At 35.5% G+C, this 21003-nt stretch overlaps 1 protein-coding gene and 2 non-coding genes across 9 annotated transcripts in view; 1 reads left to right on the top strand and 2 right to left on the bottom strand.

The window, feature by feature from the left end:
• Positions 1-21003, bottom strand: part of lmd-3 — a gene marked incomplete at both ends in the record, with an annotated part of 29159 nt that overhangs the window by 2378 nt on the left and 5778 nt on the right. For 2 of the 7 annotated variants that reach the window (NM_001373062.3, NM_001373064.1), the window contains 11 exons: positions 9509-9614; positions 10257-10332; positions 10524-10593; positions 11175-11344; positions 11784-11902; positions 12476-12577; positions 14820-14976; positions 15020-15390; positions 15438-15561; positions 15613-15895; positions 16057-16282. In NM_001373062.3, the coding sequence (NP_001360511.1) occupies positions 9509-9614; positions 10257-10332; positions 10524-10593; positions 11175-11344; positions 11784-11902; positions 12476-12577; positions 14820-14976; positions 15020-15390; positions 15438-15561; positions 15613-15895; positions 16057-16282 (1804 nt within the window). Of the gene's footprint in view, positions 1-4029; positions 4827-9508; positions 9615-10256; positions 10333-10523; positions 10594-11174; positions 11345-11783; positions 11903-12475; positions 12578-14819; positions 14977-15019; positions 15391-15437; positions 15562-15612; positions 15896-16056; positions 16283-20321; positions 20385-21003 lie in introns of those variants that run through there. The other 5 variants (NM_001373063.2, NM_072773.7, NM_001380707.1 and 2 more) reach the window with 4 other exon arrangements.
• F52E1.17 lies at positions 2577-2657 on the bottom strand. Its single transcript, NR_102041.1, has one exon. It is a non-coding gene; the product is annotated as an Unclassified non-coding RNA F52E1.17 (non-coding RNA).
• Positions 9106-9410, top strand: K11D5.2. The gene is made up of 2 exons (NR_131694.1): positions 9106-9251; positions 9301-9410. It is a non-coding gene; the product is annotated as an Unclassified non-coding RNA K11D5.2 (non-coding RNA).

Consider the following 21003-nt stretch of genomic DNA (forward strand, 5'->3'; position numbering starts at 1 on the left):
CACGAGGAGCACTGCCTGGGATTCAAATTTCAATGAATATTATAAAAATAATGCTTGCTCCATTGTTTTGGTATTGTGTGTTTATGTGTGTGTGTGTTTGGATGCATCTCTTGAGACGATCCCATGTTGAATAACCAATTGCTTACACACACATCAGACTATTTCAAGGAAAAGTTTTAATGTGGTGACGCTCAGTGCTCGTGTGACACGGAATGATTCCGGCACTCATGAATAATTTGAGAATTTCAAGAAAATTTCCTACTTTTCGAGATTTTTGCTCGAGGAAATATTTTTAGATTTTTGTGCATCGCAGCCTTTTCGCACGATATTCTGAAATTCCAGTACCTGGCTGCGTCAACAATATCTCTTGATCAATAACCTCGCCGATAGCAGAAACCATTTGAGATAGACGTCGCTGTGAAGACTGTCTAACTTTTCCCAATGGCATTGATAAACGTCGAACTGAAGATCCAATTTGTCGAAGATATGGGCTCATCTCTTCTGATGATGCTTGTGAAACGGTCGACGCCAACGAATTGGTCGAAGTTTGAACTTTATCAACAAGTGAGGAGAGCATTTCGCGATACGATACACCACCACAGTTTTCTCCGTCTGTACAAGATACAGTAATCAGTGGGACAGGCATGAGTAAATAAGCAGACGTGATAGAATTGAGAAAAAATATTAGAATATGAGAAATGTGAACCAAAGAAAACTGAGGGGGTGGAGAGTTTGCTAATTGAGATCAGTTTTCTTTAGAGATGAAGCTCAGTCAGATCTTCAAAAAGTGGCTAAATTTGTCTGAAATCCGAGTACTGCAACAAGTGGGCGGAGTCCCGAGGGATAACCGACTCGGTCTGACGTTGCAAGTTTGATTGGTTTGATTAGCCGAATCAAAACTATCATTCCCCGAGGGCTCAGACGAGGAAATGAGTACAAAAAAATGACCGACAAAAAAAGTGCATTAGTCTCTGCTCAGGCAGAAAAATGCAAAGAAATGATGTGCGGGTGGGGGAGGACAGGACGGGTGCCAAAAACTTATTTCACTACTACATGTTTCTTTTCTGGAGTTTTTTCTCCTGGTTAACTGAACAAAAAACACTCGACTCCAAGAAGAATAAGAAGAAGAGACATCTTCTTCCCGTTTTTTTCTACTTCAATGTTGGTCTTCAAAGGCGACGAGCAATGAAGAGCACGCTCCGCCCACTTTTTGAGTTACTGGTACATTTATACTGGACATACTATACAGAACAGCACAAGATTCATGAAAAAAGTACAGAATGCTGAACGAACTTGAGGTTTACAAAATTCTCCTAGTTTTCCAGACAACATAGGAATAATTACTCTTCCGGTGGAGACATACTGCCCTTTTTCGCCATTGTTTACGAGCGTTTTGTGGGAAAGACTTGGTAAATGGAGAACGCGGAATTCTCCGAATAGTTAGGAGAGATTGAAATGTCCGGGACTGCGCTCAAGGAGAGCTATACTAAAAAAAGAAGAAGTTTGGCAGAGGAAAGGTCAGTCGGAGAAGAGATGTGAATGGGAAATAATGAACAATAGAACAAGTCTGCGGAAGTAACTAGCATCTTCTAGTACTTGATTCCACCTTCTGACACCATCTTGATTGTAGTTTTTGGTATGAAAATAGGCATCCTCGTGGATACAAAATGCAATTTCCGAAAAGAGCTAGAAATAAATAACATTCTGATCGAGTTTGAGGATTCTCTAGTCTCAATATGGAAAAGGGTGTCAAATTATATGCTCTGAGAAGAGCATGAGAAGAAGAAAAAAGAAGCTGAGAGCTTTGCGAATGAATTCTTTGTCTCGATGTGAAACTGAGCGAGAAACGGCTCAAGAAATGAAGGAGCAACGAGAAAAAACGCAAAAAACACAAACGAGTAGTACTTGGTGTCCCCTTGGGGAAGTATGAGACATGGATTTAGTAGAGAAAGAAATATGAAAACAGTTTGAACACAGAGAAGCGTCGAATACGACTGATTTTTTGGTTTACTCGTTTTCGAGTTTTTCAAGAGTCTAAAGAGCACAAAAAGTACTTCGAAGATTGAAATTCAAAGATGTTGAAAGAAAAATCTTTGAAAAAGGTTCCCGAAAATGAAAATTGGCTTCGTCGCCGAGAAGTGAATGCCAGGTGAGTTTTTTTAGAAATCGTGGACAAAGAGCGAGCCAAATTACGTGAATTTCGACAATTTCTCAATTGGGGGAAACCAATTCGGACAAGTCGCCGAAAAGCTGAGTGCGGAAACCCAATAAGGCCAAACTTCAAAAAGATCTACCCAATTTAGCCACATTCAAAAAGTCGAAAATCTACTAAATTAGAGCTATTCTGTTAGGAGAAAGAGTTTTCACTCAAAAGTGACGTTTCTATTGTTGAATTGTTTTTATTTCTTCTAAAAAAACATCAAAAGAAGACACTTGCACTTGGTAGGAAAAAGCTACCGTAACCCAGAATGCAGCTTGGCATTTAGAAAAATGATTGGAATTCCATTTTAATGCTGTTACTAAAAAACTAACTACTGGCAGACATCGCTAACTGTGAGAAGCAAATAATGCTCGCAATGGTTGTTATTGTTTTGATAACCCCATTCCACCAGATGGAATTCGACACCTAGTATGTGTGCCTATTATCTATCAACAATATTATTTTCAGTGGCTAATGTCTAGAACGGCAGACATGTTTTACAGCTGCTAAAAAATTACGATATCTAACAGCTTCAGAATCCATAAATAGACAAGTGTCACGTTCTTGTTCTTCCCTTTGAATGCGCCTACACGTCTCAAAATAATCAACCTAATGTCCGTCGTGTATTCTTCTTCAGCTTCTTCAAGTTTCCCATCTCCTGCAGTACGAACCAAAGATGAAATTCCAATTGCGAATTTCCGGATGAAAATTGGAAAAAAGAAAACGAAAAACATAGAGATAAATCATTTGGTTACGCTAGAAACTTGGAGACTGGAAACATATTTTGGGCGCCGGGGGCACATGAGGTGAAATTGGATTGAAAGTGGAAAGGAACCCAATTTTCCGTTGAGGGTACCACTCGATAGAATCTCAATTGTGTTCCTCCAATTTCATCGAGAATAGAAAAATAGAAAAAAAAACGAAGAACAGGAAACAGGGGAGAAGTTTGTCGTGGAGACACGCGCTCACTTAAATCGACAACTTCTCCTGTTTTCTTTTATGCTTCTGATGAAAAGGCGTCCAGGTGACTAAGCTTAAAGCTGCAAGATTCAAAATGACGATAACGATTTCCATTTCGAAGCAAATGATTTTCGAAGTCGTAGATAAGGATGATGGCAACACAACAACGAATTCTATTCAGAATATCTAGAAACCTCACGCATTCAAAGAGCAAAAGACTTCCGTGTCAAGGATATATTCTCTTCTCGGTCGATGATCATTTGGCAAGTTAGGAAGATGAAGCAGAAGTTAAAGTTGAAGAAGAAGACAAATTGGGAACAATGTGTCCTTGCAAGTGGAAAGAGAAAAGAAAAAGCTAACGAGATGAATAGTTTTGAGATAGAGCAGTGTCACTTTTTATAACTTTTCTATTGCCTATTGTTGTTGTGTCACCTCTTTCTTGATCTGCTCAAAATACAGTAATCTCAGCAATCCCAGTGCACGAAGATCAGTATCTAAGCGCTAGACTTGACACTGATATTTTATCAAGACAGGAAAAATAATGCTCTTTAATCTGCCGATTTTATATCAAATGCGGAAATTCGAATTATGAAGATTGTCGCTGATTTAAGAACTTAGAACTGAAAACACTAGAGAATAAGGGAAAACGACAGGGTAACTGTGTCATATGCGAGAAGGAATTTCTATTAATAATCAAAAATTTAACGCGATTAGATCCTTTTTTTTTTTTGGGAATAGTTTAATTGTACTATTATCAGTTAACTTCCAAAATCCTAATAATGTATAGTTTTACTCAACCGATTTTTTGAACGAAACAATATTTTAAAATTTGAAATAAACCATTCTAGAACAAAACCAAACAAACTTACTACTGTAAATCGCATTTGATCCAAGTGATTTCGATCTTGTCCTCATCTCAATAGCTTTCGCACTCTTCTTTTTAAATACTTTCTTCATAATTGCTCTCTTGATATTACGCTTCTTTTTTTGTTCCTCACTATTGCTCGTATCCTCGGCAAGAGATACTGTGATTTCAGGAACTTTGAATTCAATAACTTCATCATTATTCGATGAAGATGGCATATGAAGATTCGATGCGATTGGTGAATTTGGTCGAGTTCCGACTCCAGAATCGTGTGATCCAGATGATTTTCTCGATGTGATACTTCCCTTTTTCGACATTCCTGATGCTTCTTCTTCACCGTCACTTCCAGTCTGTCTGACTGTCTCCAAAATACTTTTCTCCGCTTCCTCTGAAGATTGACGGCGCAGCGATGAAACACAAACTGTATCAGCACGACTGCGAGCCATCATCTGTTTCACGTCGAATTCGGTGAGAATTACATTCGAGTTCTTGTGCTTCTCATCATTATTATTATTGTTATTGTTCATGTTGTTACTGAAGTTTTTGATAGAACTTGGGCTTCCAAAGTAGTCCGGTGCACTTCTGGTGTACGATGTGTGTGCACGACGTCTAACGGGAACAGTTGCTTCGTCTTCTCCGTGTAATGCAGACTCGTTGGCGCCCATTATATGTGCTCTTGTGTGATGCTATAAACGAAATGAACGTATGATAAGGATTTCAAACCAAAAGAAGAATAGAAGAACGAGCAGAACAGAGAAAATAACATAAAATGGTTAGGAGCAGGTACTAACAATAGAAAATGTAGAAGGGAAGTACAAAAAATTCATTTTGTGGTGTGCCACGCGAAAATCAAAAATTTGAATATTCACATGTTCGAATTATGCAGTCTTGTGGGCAAAACACTTTCAGATGATATTTGTCACGAACTAAGTATCATTTTATAGAAGAAACAAAAAAGAGTCGTTTTTGTTGTAACCCCACGAGCACAAAGAGTGAGTGGGAAGTTAATCCTACTTTACGTTTTCTGATATGAATGAAGTGATGTGTAGAAATACGGCAAATTCGAAAAAGAAACTGATAAAGAAGCAGCGGAAATAGTAATGGTACTAGTATAGGTATGGGTATTTTTTGCCCTCAATATTTGGAATGATTTCTTAAGACTTTTTCGAGAAATGAATTATTTTGAAATTTGCTAATCTGCCACAAAAAAATGATGTAATTCGAAACTTAAACGAGTCGAAATGTGTCAAAAATGACAGTTCTCATTCATTTGGTAATCCAGCAACGGAAACTGAAACTTCAAATTCTACTGATACAGAAACAAAGTAATAAATTATGACGTGGATGAGGCGGGCGACAAGAAATCTAGTTTTTATATTATTTGTTTTTTGTATTTTGTTTTTTGTAAAAAAGAAAATTCAAAAAGTTCGAAGAGAACAATAAAACTGATCGTGCACATGATTCACACGGTGATTCCAAGGAAAGTGCACATTTCTCCTCAGCGATTTTCTAGGTTTTTGTATATAACAGTCAGAACTTTTTGGAAAAAAGAAACACGGAAAAAAATCATGCTATAGTACTCATGAACGGTCAGCGCGCACTTCTTACGCAGACAATTTGTAAATAAGACGCAGCTTTTCCAGAAAAAGTTAGAGAAGCTGGAATCGGAGGAGAGCCTAGAGATGCAGATTGCTTAGAAAAAAGAAAATTAAGAGTGAACACGGACAGATTAATTGCCGAGCGTTTGATGACGGAAAAAGCGGTTCTCAATGCAATGGACAGTGGCTCTTATACTCAAGCATGACCGTTTAATTACAACTTTTGGCACTGAATAAACTTGAAAACATGTTTTGGTGGTTTTTGATAACTTATCAGTAACTTATCGAGCAAGGGTCAAAACTTGGCAGCAATGAACGAAATTCGAAAGTTGAGAATTTTTTAAACCTAATTTAACTTCGAATTCACAAATTTAGCAGGAATTTCAAAAGTTTCAGATAATAATAAAGTCCGGGTTAATGTTCACCGAGCCCTATAATCGATGATGTGTGAACGCCAAAACAATATGGGATCCTTAAAAATTTGACGATCATCGATGGGTGTGTGTGTAGTTCTAGGAAAACTAGTTCAACTCAATTAGCTCCGACAAACTTCAATTATTACGCCGTTGGCAAAACGGTGGCGACTGTGTCGATGGATCACGGGGGCTGTAGTGGAGAAATAAATTCAGGTGTCGTCCTCAAAATTGGTAGGACACCGGATCAAACATCGAACAAAAGTTCAAACTCTCTGCTACAATTTTATTGCAGAAACATTGGGAATGTTTTTGTTATTCAACTATTATTATCAACATCTTTGCGGTTTTAACAAGGAATACTGTGCACAACTTTAAACCAAAATAACCCTGTGGTCAGATAAAGTCAGCGATAACAAAGGGTATTGTTTCTATTGGCGAAAACTTTCGCTTTTCGTATTTCGAATCGAAAATATTGAAATTAGTGTGTCAAAATTGAAAATGCGAGAATGAATGATAAGATTCTCACTGGGAATTGAATAATCAATAGAGAATAATATATTTCAAAACGCATAATAAAGGTCAGAAGAGTGCACCGCTCGCGGCACGAATAGAGAATACGAAACCGAGAGAGTGCTAGAGAAAACGATAGCGGACGGACGACAAGGGGTCGGCAACCGCCGCAGCTGAGTGAACGGACAAGGAACGGAAGGATTGGTGCCATCTATTAGAATCTAAAAGTCATTTGCTAAAGATACATAAATTTAGTTACGCGCAAGTGTGAAAATAGTAAAATTGTTGAGGAAATTTATCAGCGCAAGTTAAGGATATATATTTAATAAAAATTATGCAAAAAATTTGACAAAAAACCGTTCAGAAATCCCGACAATTGAAAAGGAATCTCGAAAATCACAGAAAAAAGCAACAAAAAATGATTTGAAATTCTACCGTACTCGCATTGGTCTCGCCACGAAGACGAAAAATAGGTAATGCGCCTTTAAACTAGGGTACTGTAGTTTTAGAATTTTATTTTTATTTCTGTTGTGTTTCACTATTTTTCGATCTTTCAAAATGAAATCGAGCTGAAAAATTGCAAAATTAAAAAACAATTGCGAAAAACGGAAAATTTTGAAACGCGTGGAATGAAAAATTGGCGAGACAGTTCCGATTGAATTTCATAAACCTATTAAAAGCGCCCGACATTAATAATCAGAGGCGTTATCAGAGAAACTTCATAAACTATCAATTTTCATGTGATCACATCGAAAAGAGAACACATGAGCACAAAACAAGAAGCTGACACCAAACAGATGAGATGGTCTTGTGAGAAGAATGATTGATACATACTCATGAATACCAAAAAAAGAAAGCTTGTTTTATGCAAATAGAGTTAGCGGACAGATAGCAAGAGAACAATGTAGTTTTTATCACGCTGAGTTCTTGATGTGGGAAAGTTGAACGTGAAACAGAAACTTGTTTTTTCTTGAGTCTCTCACAATGGAAATGACACCGAGAAATTGAGGGGATACGTGTATTATTTGACCCTAAAGGTCTAAAAGTGAAGAAGAAGAAGAATAGGAAAAGACACGAAAAACAACATCAGGTGGTAGACAAAGGACACGAATGTCTTTTATGATCGTAAGTGGATGTTGTCAACTAATTTTTCGAGAACAAACTGTTCTGCAGAAGTTTTGGAGAAGAAAAGTTAGTGCTAGACAACTGTTTTTTCGGTGCTTCTTTTGAATGGATATTTCTAATGGCACCGCCCATGGATTATCTAGATATTTTGGCCACAAGTTCAAATCATCATACGGTCAGATGTGTAGAGCCCACTAAAAATAAATATTACTTTTTAAAAAACTGCATGGCCATTCTGTAATGGATCTATTCAGATTAGAGATTATGCGCGGGGAGTAGGAGGAGGACGCACCGAAAATCACAGATGATCGTTACCAATATTGAAACGAGTTCAAACACTTCAAATACTGAAAAAGTTTGGTCTGGTCGTGTGAAACTCATATTTTGAAACGGATTTTCAACTCAATTGTTTACTAATAAAATTTGCATCATTCGTGTAACAATTCCACGTGTGGGAATTGTTATTGTTGAATTTTTCTTGGAAAACGAGTTGGCAGGTCAACTGATGAAATGTGAAGATCAAGTGATTAAGTACCGTATCTAAGGTTTCATTAATGAAGATACTGTTTTTTTTTTGAAAGTCTGATGATAAAAATTATAACATTTTTCACACGAATTTGAACTAAGAATCATAAAATTGGAGATTTGCAGAAGGAAAATAAAAAGTGCAAAAAAACTGGAAAAGTGTTTTCGATTCTTTAAATACACTAATTAGAAGCTTCTCGAAAATTCTGCACGATTCCAGTAGAAGAGTGCAAGAGGAAGGTACACATACAACCTAGATAAGAGACGCAGAAAGTGAGAGACGTCTTTCCTACGGTCCAAAATGTCCTAAATATGCACCGACTTTTTATTTAAATAAAATTTAAATCAGACTGAAAATCAGAAAAAAAAATCGTGTATTACAGATTTTTAAAGAGGGAATAGTTACTCAACCTAATAATGCAAGAATCTCATATGAGGTCTTCTTAAATAGTACGTGTGATATACAAAATACGATTCTTCAAAGTCAGATGGGCGGGAATGGTGGCAGCAGCTAGAAAAAGTGTCAAGAAATCGATCAAGAAACTAGAAAAAAATGGCGGTCAGTTAAAACTTACAATAACTTTTTGTTCTTGCCATGTCAATTTTGTAACAAAACATAATGTAATTGTCGGACAATGGTGGACAACGATCGGTGATTATCAGAAACGAGAGAGAGGGAAGAGTTTCTTTGAAAGTCACGAGACAATCAGAGACACTTTTCGGCCGTTTCGGGTTCTTTTTGAACCTGCTGATGGTGATGATGATAGAGTTGAAAAAGTTGATATGAAAAGGTGAGAAGATGAAGATGAAGAAGACATCCGTATGATAAAAGATACAATTCTTGAAGACGTCAGCGAAGTGACTAGATTTTTTTCTTTTTCGGAAAGAAAAATAGGTTCTCGAAATATGAAACTTCATTCGGAAGGTTTTCCAGCACAGAAGCCACCTCTCATAATCATCATAAAATTGATAAAACACTGCTTCATGAATTCTTTTTATTCGTTTCGAGAGCAATTGATGATTCATTTCTTTCGATGACCTCTTATCAGAAGGTAGGCGTCATTTTCTTGAATTAACTGATAATTCTTGAATTATGTTCAGTTTTCTGATTTCCATGATCGAGGTATTGGCATTTCGAAATATTTGATTGACGATCACAAACTATATTTTTCAATGATTCCATGAGTGACAGATTTTGATGGAGCAAGCATCATTTTTTTTTAATAATATTTTTTGAAGTGTTGTTTTTGTTTTATTTGATTTTTATAATAATTTTTGAACATTGTGTAGTTAAAACAAAATAGCGTACCTCCAAGAGACTCGTCGGCATTCGATCCAAGAACAATGAATCCCTTATCTTGTCCGTCGTTGGACATCACCGATGAAGGTTCTTCGGTTGTTGAGGTCGTTGTATCCTGAAAAAAAGATGAAGCATTTCAAAAAGCAATTTACTTTTATTTAAATTTTCAAATACTATTAGTTTTTGATTTTCAGAACAAATAAAAAAAAAGAAAAACCTAGATTGGAATTTTTGAATATTTTTCCTGATCCAATTATAAATTTAAATACTAATATTTCGAGCACTATCTTTGAAATCTTGTTAAAAATAAAAATTCAATTTTTCATTGTTGAACTAAATATGTCTGGTTACGATCAATAAAAAATTGAAAAAAAAACCTTCAAAAAAGTATAATAAAAATTATCAAAAAAATCCCTTAATTATTTTATGAAAAAAAAATAATTTAACTCAACAAAAAAGCGAAAAATTGTGAGATTTTTTCCGAAAATCCGATTTTTTTTTTGAAATATCAGAAAATCGAACAACGAAAAAAAAATGGTTCGCTATTTTTTTCTTGAAGGGAAAATTATATGTTTTTTTTCTTCCTATTTTTGTGAAAAATCGAAAATCCATTTTTAGAAAAATTGACCATAATAATCTTTAAGACGTTTGTTTTTAAAAATTGAGAATTTTTTGAGATCAAAGATTTTCATCCAGAAACTCATCAAAAATTGCTCAATATTTGCATTTTCAACTGGAAATCGCCCCAGGGACTCACCAATCCGTACTTATCCGGTGACCACTGCAGTAAAAAGTGGTAAATGTTGTCGGCTTGATTACGTGGTACTGCGAACCTGAAAATATAAAAATATAGTTTATTTTTAAAATACTTGGTGGTTTTTATGGGTCTGTTAAATTAATGCTTTTTTTTAGTTAAAAAACTGTTTCTAAAATAAAAAATATATTTATTTAAATTAGAAAAATTTATAGTTAGTAATGCCAATTTCTAAAACAGTAATTTTCGAAAACTTTTGAAAAAACTAACCAAAACTCTCTTTTCAATTTATTTCCAAAGGCAATATCCTCGTCGTATGATGGTGAGCTAGTGGAAGACTCTGAAAATTATAAAACTTTAATAATTTTTTTTAAATCTAAAAGTTGAACCGAGTATATACTTTAAAATTGAAACAAATACGTAATTTTGTTCTCAAAGTCTCCCAGAAACCGCATGCTTCAAGGCAATGGATAAATGAAGGACATTCTGCGTCTCTTCGTTTGCTATACTATTTTGTTTTGTCAAAATCCCTGCGTCTCTAAATCTCTATTACACATTTCGAGCACAAAACTAGTCAATGGGATGCAAAGGAAGGCTGCCTAGTTTCTAAAAACGCATAAAAACTGCTTGAAAAACAGAAAAGTTTTCTCGTGGCCCGCCACACGTCCTAATTTGTTTGAAAGGATTGAAAAAAAGGGAAGAAGAGTGCGGGACGGCGAAATTAAATGAGATTTTAGGTGTGAGGAGAAGAAAATAGTTGGAATTTAGAGGAAAACTCGCTCACTCGACCCAGTTTTCTTAAGTTTTGTGAAATATGAGGACAAAAAATGCCCATTTTCTTTTTTCGTTTCTATCTTTTTCTCGCCAAAAAAGTTGAGCTTTTAACGGGAAAAAACGTCCAAATACTAATCCATAACTCACTCTTCTTTTTCTTATTTCTTGTCAGTCTGACAGCCATGTAGAATGGAAGAATTGGTGACTGAGAAGCTGTCGAATCGTTGCTCTGAATCCTATTCCGTTCCATTATTTCGTCAACAGCCGCAAATAGATCCGGTGCTTCGTCACTTGATGTGGCACATGCAAATCTGAAACTTTGCCAGAGGGATTATTAATTTTTTGAAAATTTTTTTAATTCTTTCAATTACTGGAATAAATTAAAAGTGTCCTCAAAATACCGAAAGTCGCACCCAGGTTTTTATAAAATAATTTTCATTAATTTTTTTTCTAGAAAAATTTCACAGGAGTTTCTTGAACTTTCCAAAATTATTTAATAGTTTCTCAAAAGTTTTCGAAGTTTCTAAAATTTTTTGAGGTTTCTTTTTTTTTAGAATGCGACATTTTTAACATTTCTCGAAATATGTGAAACGGATTAAATTTTTTTTTGAGAAATTCGGTATTTTGGAAATTTTTAAAATTAAATGAGCAGTGAACTGCTCCATTACAGAATATTTTGGCTAAATATTTTCGAGAAAAATTTTTTCGGATAAAATTATAAATGTTTTTTTTTTTCAATAATCCAGAAAAACTCACACGCCCGCATGATTTTCTTTTGCAGAATTTTCTCGTGCTTCAGCAGTTTGCCTTCTCAAATCTTGAAGTTTTGCCAGAGACTGCTCACGTTTCATTGCCAATGGACTTTTTGCTGGTTGCTGTAAATATAAAAAATTAATTTTGAAGAATTAAAAAAAAAAAAAATTTTCAATAATTTTTAAAAAATGTCAATCTGACATGAAAATTACCTCATTATTATTATTATTATTCGAAGCATCATTTTCTTCAGAAATTTTCTCAGTCAACGCAATCAAATCATAGCTATCAGATCGTTTTCTAAAGGGTTTTCGTAGCAATCCATTCATATTGAAAATTGAAATTCAAAATGATATGGAGACCGGTGTTAAATGAGAATAGTTCCGCGCGTCAGGCTGCCGTCGGAAAATAAAATAAAATAGGCGCTAATACACAAAAAAGTATTCAAAAAGCGGAGGATTCACACATAATCTCGTTAATATCGTTTTTCGCATCAACACACTCTTCACTTGGTGTGTGTGTCTGGGACAACTTTATTGGAAGACCAGTTCGATTGATTCGGTACTACTTTGATTACGAATACCATTCAAGTAGAACGGGTACTGTTCGCTTAATTGCTCGATCTCGTACCGATAAACAAAAAAAAATACACATTTTCCCATTCAACTGTGTAAAAATGTTTCGTTATTTCTCACCTCAAAGTCAGGGACACTGAAAATTTCTGTGACGCCATTGATGCTTTCACTCATTAGTGATTGCCCTTTGTCGACAACACGTCCAGCAACATCAGCTGCTGCCTGAATTAATTTTTTGTTAGAATTGATTTTTACTTTCGGTTATTTAAAATGATAAGACTTTTTGAAGAAGGCTTAGATTTTGGTATGTTTAAAGGTGCAGTAGAGTTAACATTTTTTGTTTTAAACTTGACAGAAAATATACCGTAATAACTGAATATTATTGTAAAACATGTATATAATTTTTAAAAAAAAATTTTCAGTTTTGAAAAAAGGGCTTAATTATTTTTCAATCACCAAATGGCATAGTTTTTTGACATTTTCGCGTTTTTCGGCAATATTGATTAGTTTTTCTTCATTTTTTGTTTTATATATAAATTCTAATCTGAAAAATAATTTGTCTATTAATTGATCTATTTTCAAACGTTTTTCCGCAAAAAAAGACGTTTCTTAATGTAAAATTATCGATTTTTAGCCAGATTTTAGAGATTCAGCCAATTTCCTTCCGATGACCAAAGTTTTTATTTGCGGAAAAAAATGTCTGAAAATTTGACAATCGATGTTTAAAATTATGACTAGCGGGCCCTGCGGGCCCGCCAGTTGTAGGGGGTGTAAGGCGAGTCCCCTTGCCGGGCGTAGGTTCTCGGCTTCGCCTCGAACCTGTTAGAGGGTTTGTGAAAATTTCAGTAGGTCAATGGGAGTCTTCTTAATTTTTGAGTTCGGTTTGACCAAAAACAGATGCACCCGATGAATCAGTTAAAGCTGAGTTTTGATTGATTGAAGTTTGAGGAGGCTTTATATTAGGGGAGACGTACCCATATTTTGTATAAAATCGAGTATTTCTATTCGAATCCCGATTACTCACAAAAACAAAAAAATTTATCACTTGGTAGAATTGAACCAACTACCAAAAGTTCTGCAGTCATACGCACTAACCCCTCGGCCATGCGGGAGACACCTCAAACTGGGGTATAGGGAAGGGAAATTTCTGGAGGGAGTCGTTTTTCGATTCCGCTTTCTTCAATAATTACATGTTGAGAAAAGGCGCTCGAAAACCGTTTATTACTGATATGTCAGCGGGAAAACGAATTTTTGAAAATTTTATTACAGGATTGTACTCATTATTGATTTCCCAAAAAGGAGACGTACAGTTGAGGGCTATATCTTGTACACAGACAGATGTATAGAAAAAACAAGTTTTGGCCTGAAAATTAATAAAAATAATATCTCTTTGCAGAGTATTTCTAATGCGACGAAACTTCATCTTCCATTAAATAAAATCAAAAACTATGAATCAAAAATACATTCCGCAAAACTTTAGTGGAAAAAATGTTCAGGAGACGCAGGAAACCACTCCCCCCAGTACTAAATTTTTGAATTATTTTTTTCTTGAAAAATTTTCCCACTGAACTTTTTACAAATTTTATATGTCTCGATGCGTCTTGATGAGACCTAACGTCAATTTTTGGAAAACTAAGAAAAATTGAAAACTGACCGAGTTATGTTTGAAAAAGTAGATTCGCGAAATAGGGGAAGTGTGCAAAATTTGGCACTTATTCGTCTTGCTCGGCCGACTCATAGAACTTTTTCCAATTCTGAGTTAAAAATCGTGTTCAGCGTACTTTTGTACGTGGGGTAAACAAAAAAAATATCAAAAAAGATGAAGTAGAACTTGAGATAAAGACGAAAAACTACTTTTACGAAAAAAAAATTTTTTTTGGCAAAATGGCATTTTTTGGCCTTTTGTTTTATCACAACTTTTTTTGTTTTGCACTTATGAACTCAAACTTTTTTTCAAAAAATCAGTTTCTCTGAGTAGTATCTTGCACATGAGTTTGAAACAAAACAGAGCAAAACCCGAATTTTAATTCAATTAAAACATGCTTTTTTGGGGGTAAAAAGAGCAACAAAAATTTTTTTCAGACTGGGGAAAGCCGTCCTGGGCTCAATTTTGCTCCGAACTTAGTGCCGTTTTTTGCTCCACCGTGGGGCAAAATATTTCTAGTAGGATTTCAAATATTAGAACATGAAGTCACACGGCTCTGGAGTTATTAACGAAAACGAAAGGGGACATTTTTTCGCAAGCCAAAAAAACGCGAAAAAGGGGCGGAGTCTGTACACTCGGCATTTATTAGAGGCTGCTTGGCAGAAACGAAAAAAAAATGAAGAAACTCCAATTAATGTAACCGGAAAACGCAAACATATGTTGCAGAATTGCAGAATTAAAAAAAATTTAGGAAAATTCTACATTTTTTAACAGTTGTAATTTCTCTCATTTCTATTGCAATTTACTGATTTCCCTTACCTTCGCCCCATTTTCAATCCCTGATTGTAGCGTATCTGCAGCACTTTTCGTATGTGTCACAACTCCGTGAGCAACAGTTTTTGTCCCTTGAACTGCTGTTCCAACGACTTTTTCGGCGCCAGATGTTACTGTACCTTGAATGGATTTTGCTCGGGCACTGAAATTAATTTATTAAGAAACTTCGAGTCTATTAACTTTACCTTAAAGTTCTTCCAAGCTTTCCGAATGATCTCCTTGCAGCGTTTGGCGAAAATCTTCCGATATTCTTTCCTTCTGATGGAGTATCCAATTCGGAGAAACTTCTTGGCCTCTCATCATTACTGCTAGCTTGTGAAGATGTCCGAGATCTAGCTCTTAACTGAATTTCCTCATCTCCAAGTGTAGCTGATCTATTCCTTGACAAATCTCCTTTAGCTTCTTCACACGGAGAATCTTTTGTTTCTTCTGAAATTGCAGGCAAAGCAATATCACTTCCAAATTTTGGAGAATGATTTGAGTCAACAGATCCTGCTTCGAACGCTACTTCCTCGTTCTTCGCAATTTCAATTTCTCCATTTTGTTTTATTTGCTTCTGAAATGAAAAAAGTTTTCTTTTAAATTCTCACTATAATTTCTTACTTTTGGACTATCTTCAGGTGTTCGTAGATGATCTGGATCGAAGATATCTCTCTTTTTCTCCGCTTTATCGCCAGTCAATCCACTTATTTCTTTGTAAACCGATACTGATTGAATTTCATCCATACTGAAACATCATAGGTTAATTATTCTTATTTTTCAAATTTGAAAATCCCACTTTGCGACCATTCCGTACAAGTCTGGACCATTTTCCTTCACTAATGGATGAGAAACATCGGGATCGAACATCAAACAATTTGGAGTAACGAGAAGTGTTCCTGATACAGTTCCATCTGATTCAGTGACCTGTTTCACTTTGATCTTCAGAAACCGCTGTAAACAATCTGTATCAGCTTCATCATTACTTCCACGTGGTATCGGAGCTGACTGGGTTTTTGTGAATGATCCTCTCCGAACATGAGCCGGAACAGCGCCCCCTGGACCTTTTCGTATTCCATCTTCTGAAACATTAAAAGAATATTTAACCTTTGTTCTCAATATTCTTTTTTTCATTTCCTGTTTCTAGCAGAGCAACCAGAAGCACGCACTTGGAAACAAAAAAAACAAGTGCACTTGTTTCATGCTCTTTCCCTGCAAATTGTGGTTGGTGGTCGAAACGAACCTGCATTTTCAATTCCAGATATTTGATTTCCTGAGGATTTGAGTGAAGAGGCAGACGATGGTGGATCAAAGACGTCATCAGCATTGGCTAGTGGTACTAGTATCTTCTGACCAGGAAATACCATTCTCGATGCCATTTTATTGAGCTTCATGAGTTCTCCTACTGTACAATCGTGAGATGCGGCTACTCTTTCCAGAGTATCCGTTTCTGTTATTGTGTAGTCCATCTGAAAATTTGAAAATATTTATTTCAAATAACACAACATAAATAAATATCAAGTTTTTAAAAAAGAAGGTCGCATGATTTTTCAGAAAATGACATTTTTAACCACATCGGTAATGAGTTTCACATGACACTAGAACAGTTGAACGGGTGAACGAAACAATATTTTTAAATCTGTAAACCAAAATGGTATATCTTCATCACGTATCGACTGTTTTCTAGTCTATTCTCTCTTGAAAACTTTCACTATTTCCCTATAGATGTCTAATGTCGAGTAAATTGAAATGGGTGACGACGAGACAGAAAAAAAAGAGGGAACGACAAATAAATAACAGCCACCGGTCAGACAGAGGCACGCGGTTGAAATTAAATCTTCAACTACTTTGTGGCAGAACTGTTTATTCGAAGAGGCCTAATTAAACATAAACATTCGGAGGAGTGAGGCGAAAATTGCGTTATCAGGTTATCAATGTTGCAGCGAAGAACTTTATAAGCACTGGTGAAGTCATATTTATCAATAATAATTTGTATTTATCAATTTTCGATTAAAAAAACATAGCGATACAAATTTAAAAATATTAAATGTTGAATGAAAAACAAACAAATGTTTTGCTCGTAAGATAGAATGCCTACAGTAACCCATAGTACGCAATCACATCGGAGTTTACGCGCAAAAACTTTATCGAATTAATTATTTATATAAATTTGCAAATATTTGTGAAAAATACGAGATTTCTAATCGTATAGAAAAGGTTATTTTTGAGGTAAAAAACCGAAAAAAAAAATCTCTTTTCGAATTCACAAAATCGAAGACCAGAAACACAATATGTAAATTCCATAACTGGCGCTCTCGTTGACTTTTCAAAGTTAAAGTGACACAGAATGTTTATCGGAAATTATTTCCCCAAAAAAAGAAAAATTGATGCTCGTGGGGGGAAGAGTGTTTTAATGCGTTGGAAGACAACAAAATGTTTTGCATCTTCTCCAGCACATCCTTTTGCTCATTTATATTTCAAGAGCCATCACATGCAGAAAGCCTCCCCAAAATTAAGCCCACCTTGAACATTCGAACACATTTGTTTTCTAAATCTCGGTTCATGCTCACAACCTACAACCCCCGTGGTCCCTTCACAGCACAACACAAATCGAATCATTGCCCGTCTTTTTCTTTAACTTTACTCTTTCTCTCAATCTATCTCTCTGTAACCGGTTCATCAGAGCGGCGCTGGTCGAGCAGAGAAAAGAGCACAAATGTCTCTTTCATGTGCCACGCACTGGATTATCATTGTATGTGCCCCCGGGTGCGCGGTGCGGGGGACATAGAAGAAAGAATGAAAACTACAAGGGTCCCACCACTGCTCTTGCAGAATACAAAAAAAGTTCAACGACTATTGAAATTGGAGATGGAGGGTTTTTTTCGTATTTTCTACTTTCCCACCATGTTGAAATGAGAAGAAAAGAAGAAAATGGTGAAGAAAAAGAGGACGAGATGAACATAATAAACGAATTTCGACCGAGTAGAAAAGCGGGTCAAGACCAATTCGTTGTTTGGACGCAGTGTCAGATGGTCTTTAGTTTATATATCTTATTAATAAACTTCTGTCAACTAAAATGGAAAAGAAGCATGACTGTGTTCCAATGTGTAAATAACTGATGTTCTACTTTTTATTACTTGTTTTGTATCATTCAGCTTCTAGACTCAAACATCAAGAGATCAGAAATTAAACAATTTACCTACTGAAATAATTTGAAAGTTTACAAATTCTAGAAATGGTTTCTTCTAGTTAGCAGAAAATTTCTAGAAAGTTGCACAGAAAATCCAACAGACCCGTCAAAGCTGACACAGCCAATCAAGATTATCCGTGGCCGGAAAAAATGAAAGAGTGTGAGAGATATAGAGAGATAGGGAAAAGCGCCGAATATGTAACCCAAAACAAGAGACAAAGTGTATCCCGTCCCAGCGTCCAAGTCTGGCCCATTCCAAATAAGAAAAGGTTGAGCAGAAAAGATACAACTGAAAGTGGAGAGAAGACGACAAAGAATAAGGAAGAATTGAGATGGAAAGTTGTTTGTGTTGAAACCCATATAGAGCAACAAAAAAATAAAGAAAAGCGGAAAGAGATTTATGAACTCTTTATGTACTCTCATTTGTCATTTCTAATTTACGGTCCTGAAGGTTGGATTGAGAGATTTCGGTACATTCGAGTGCACAGATTAGCATAGTTCAAAAAACATTGCTAGAGTTTTTTACGTGTCTGGAGGATGAGTTTTTTTCTATAAACTTCAAGGGAAGTCCACATATTCTGAATGGTCTTGCCGCCCGTTCTATGTTCTTACTGTAAAGTACTGAAAAAAATTTACTTACTGACTTCTATCAAATTTAAAAAAATATGCATTTCGATGAATGTTTTTTTAAAGATAATTGTTTTTGATCTGAAAATTGTTTTGAATTGGATAACGGACAATATCAATTCGCACATGAAGTATCTACAGTAATTTCAAAGGCACGCACTCATAACTCTAAAACACTCTGTGCAAGACCCGTGACGAGACCATTTTTATAATTGCACTTCTTTTAAAAATCACAGAAATTTGAATTTTGACAAATAATTTTCAATATAAAAACTTTTAAAAACTGATCAGACTTCACAGTAAGAATTCATTTTTTACATGAAGCGTTCACTCCAAAATCTCCTTGAGTTCCCATGTTTGGTTGATGTTTACTTTTCAATAAGGGGGTGCCAAAAAACGAAAAAAAAAGAGAAGCGTCGAGCAAAAAACTTCTTGTAGCAGAGCAGCAGCTCACAGAGCTCTTCTGGGGAGGCGTAGTTTTTTCGGAGAAGGAGCGGAAGAGGAGCAAAAGACACGAACAATAGCAGAAAAGAGAAGAGCTCAAGGTCGCCATGTTTGTAGAGAGCCTTTTTTTTAGAAATAGATTAATTTTGGAGAAGCCTCTTGTAGTAACATTTGACCCCTTTCTTTTCTTCTTTTGAATAGGTTGTCATCTAAGAATGCGTGGGGGATGTGTTACAGAGTCACAGAGTCCCATAGAGCAACAATGTTACCCCACGAGGGATTTGAAAGAAGCGGCACTTCCATATAGATATCCATCTGACCGACAACGACTTTTTCTTCTTCGGTTTCTCTTTTTATTTTATTTTATTTCATTTTGCACATCAATCGAGATAAATCAATTTTCGTCTCAGAAACTACATATTTTTTGGACTTGACACGCGTCCCTTGACACCAATATTTACTGACAAAATGGATGAGAAGAGGAGCAGCAAAAAAACGACAAATTGACTGACGGACTGGCTAAATATGATCGAAAATGAGAGTGGGATAGATGATAGCAAAGAGTTATTTATGAGCTTCAAGAGAGACTTTTGCATATTTCCTTGTGTGGTAATCATTTTTAGATTCTGTATTTAGATTTTAGCTGTTTAGATTTTTTAGTTACTCAAAAACAAATCTAGAAGAAGTTAACCCTAAATGCCTATATGGATCTGAAATTATATGGTTTTTTTAAAAATTTTCTACTAGAGTCCATTTCTGGTTAGAAAAATTTATATAAAATTTAACAAAATTGTTGTTACTCTAGTAACAAAAGACTTTAAAATAATTATAGTCATGTTTTATTTTGAATTTACAATAACCTATCTGCTGGCCATATAAACAATTTACTAATATAAAATAAATTTAAGAATAATTTTGAAATATTTTTATCAATTTTTTTAGAAAGTGTTGAATGTTTTTGGCTCATGTGCGGAATATGCGACAAAAAGCTTTAAAATTCTGTTATTGTGTTGTCTGTCCAAATCTGGCAAACAAAAAAGAAATGGGGGAAAATTTGGTTAAGAATAACTCGATCTCTATTATTCAAATAGGATTTGAAAAATATCACAAAATCGTACAACACGTTGGATACTTTTTGTATACCGTATTTTCCCATATAGCTGTAATATTTTGTATAAATGTGAAAGTATTTGGAAAGAGGTAATCTGAAACTATTGACAAACACAATCACAACATCACTTGCTAACCTGAAACGCCGGAATTTTAGCTGATCCGGGCGGAACAGACGAAACTGATCCGAAGCTGCCCATGCGAAGAGGTGAGAGTCCACGGAGAGACCCGATCCGTGTGAGGAGCCGATCAGTGAGCATCGTTAGTCGCCTTGAATCATACTTTTTAAGAAGTGATTCGCAAAAATAAAAACTTCAGAGTACAACCAAACGAGGAAAAAGGAAAGGAGAGCAGAAAAAGAGTGAAGTCAAGGAAATGACTGAATTTGTATGTGTGTATTGGTGGAGTGTTCATTCACATGGATGAATGAACAAAATTGAGATGGAATAAGAGAGGACGGGCCGAAGAGCCTAATGCTCTTTTTGTGATCTTTAGGGTGAGCTTCATCTTCTTCTTTTCCTTCTTGGGCTTCTTTTGGCGCCTGTCACTTTGGCGCTTTTGTGACGATTGTTTGGCACAAAGAAAAAGACAAGAAATGAATAATGAAGAATCTCAAGAAGTTGGTGGCAACAAAGATGGAGAAAAAGAACAAGGAGATGAATGAATAAATGGGAGGAGTTCACCGATCATCGGATGAACACAAATAATGTTTTTTCTTGTTCAACTGGAGAAGAGACTCCGCCCATAATCTATTATTGTACAGTCAAAGGCTCAACAAAGAAAAATTATTTAACGTTTCATGATTCTTTATCTGAATTT

This window comes from Caenorhabditis elegans, chromosome V, assembly GCF_000002985.6.
Source record: "Caenorhabditis elegans chromosome V".
Lineage (NCBI taxonomy): Eukaryota > Metazoa > Nematoda > Chromadorea > Rhabditida > Rhabditidae > Caenorhabditis > Caenorhabditis elegans.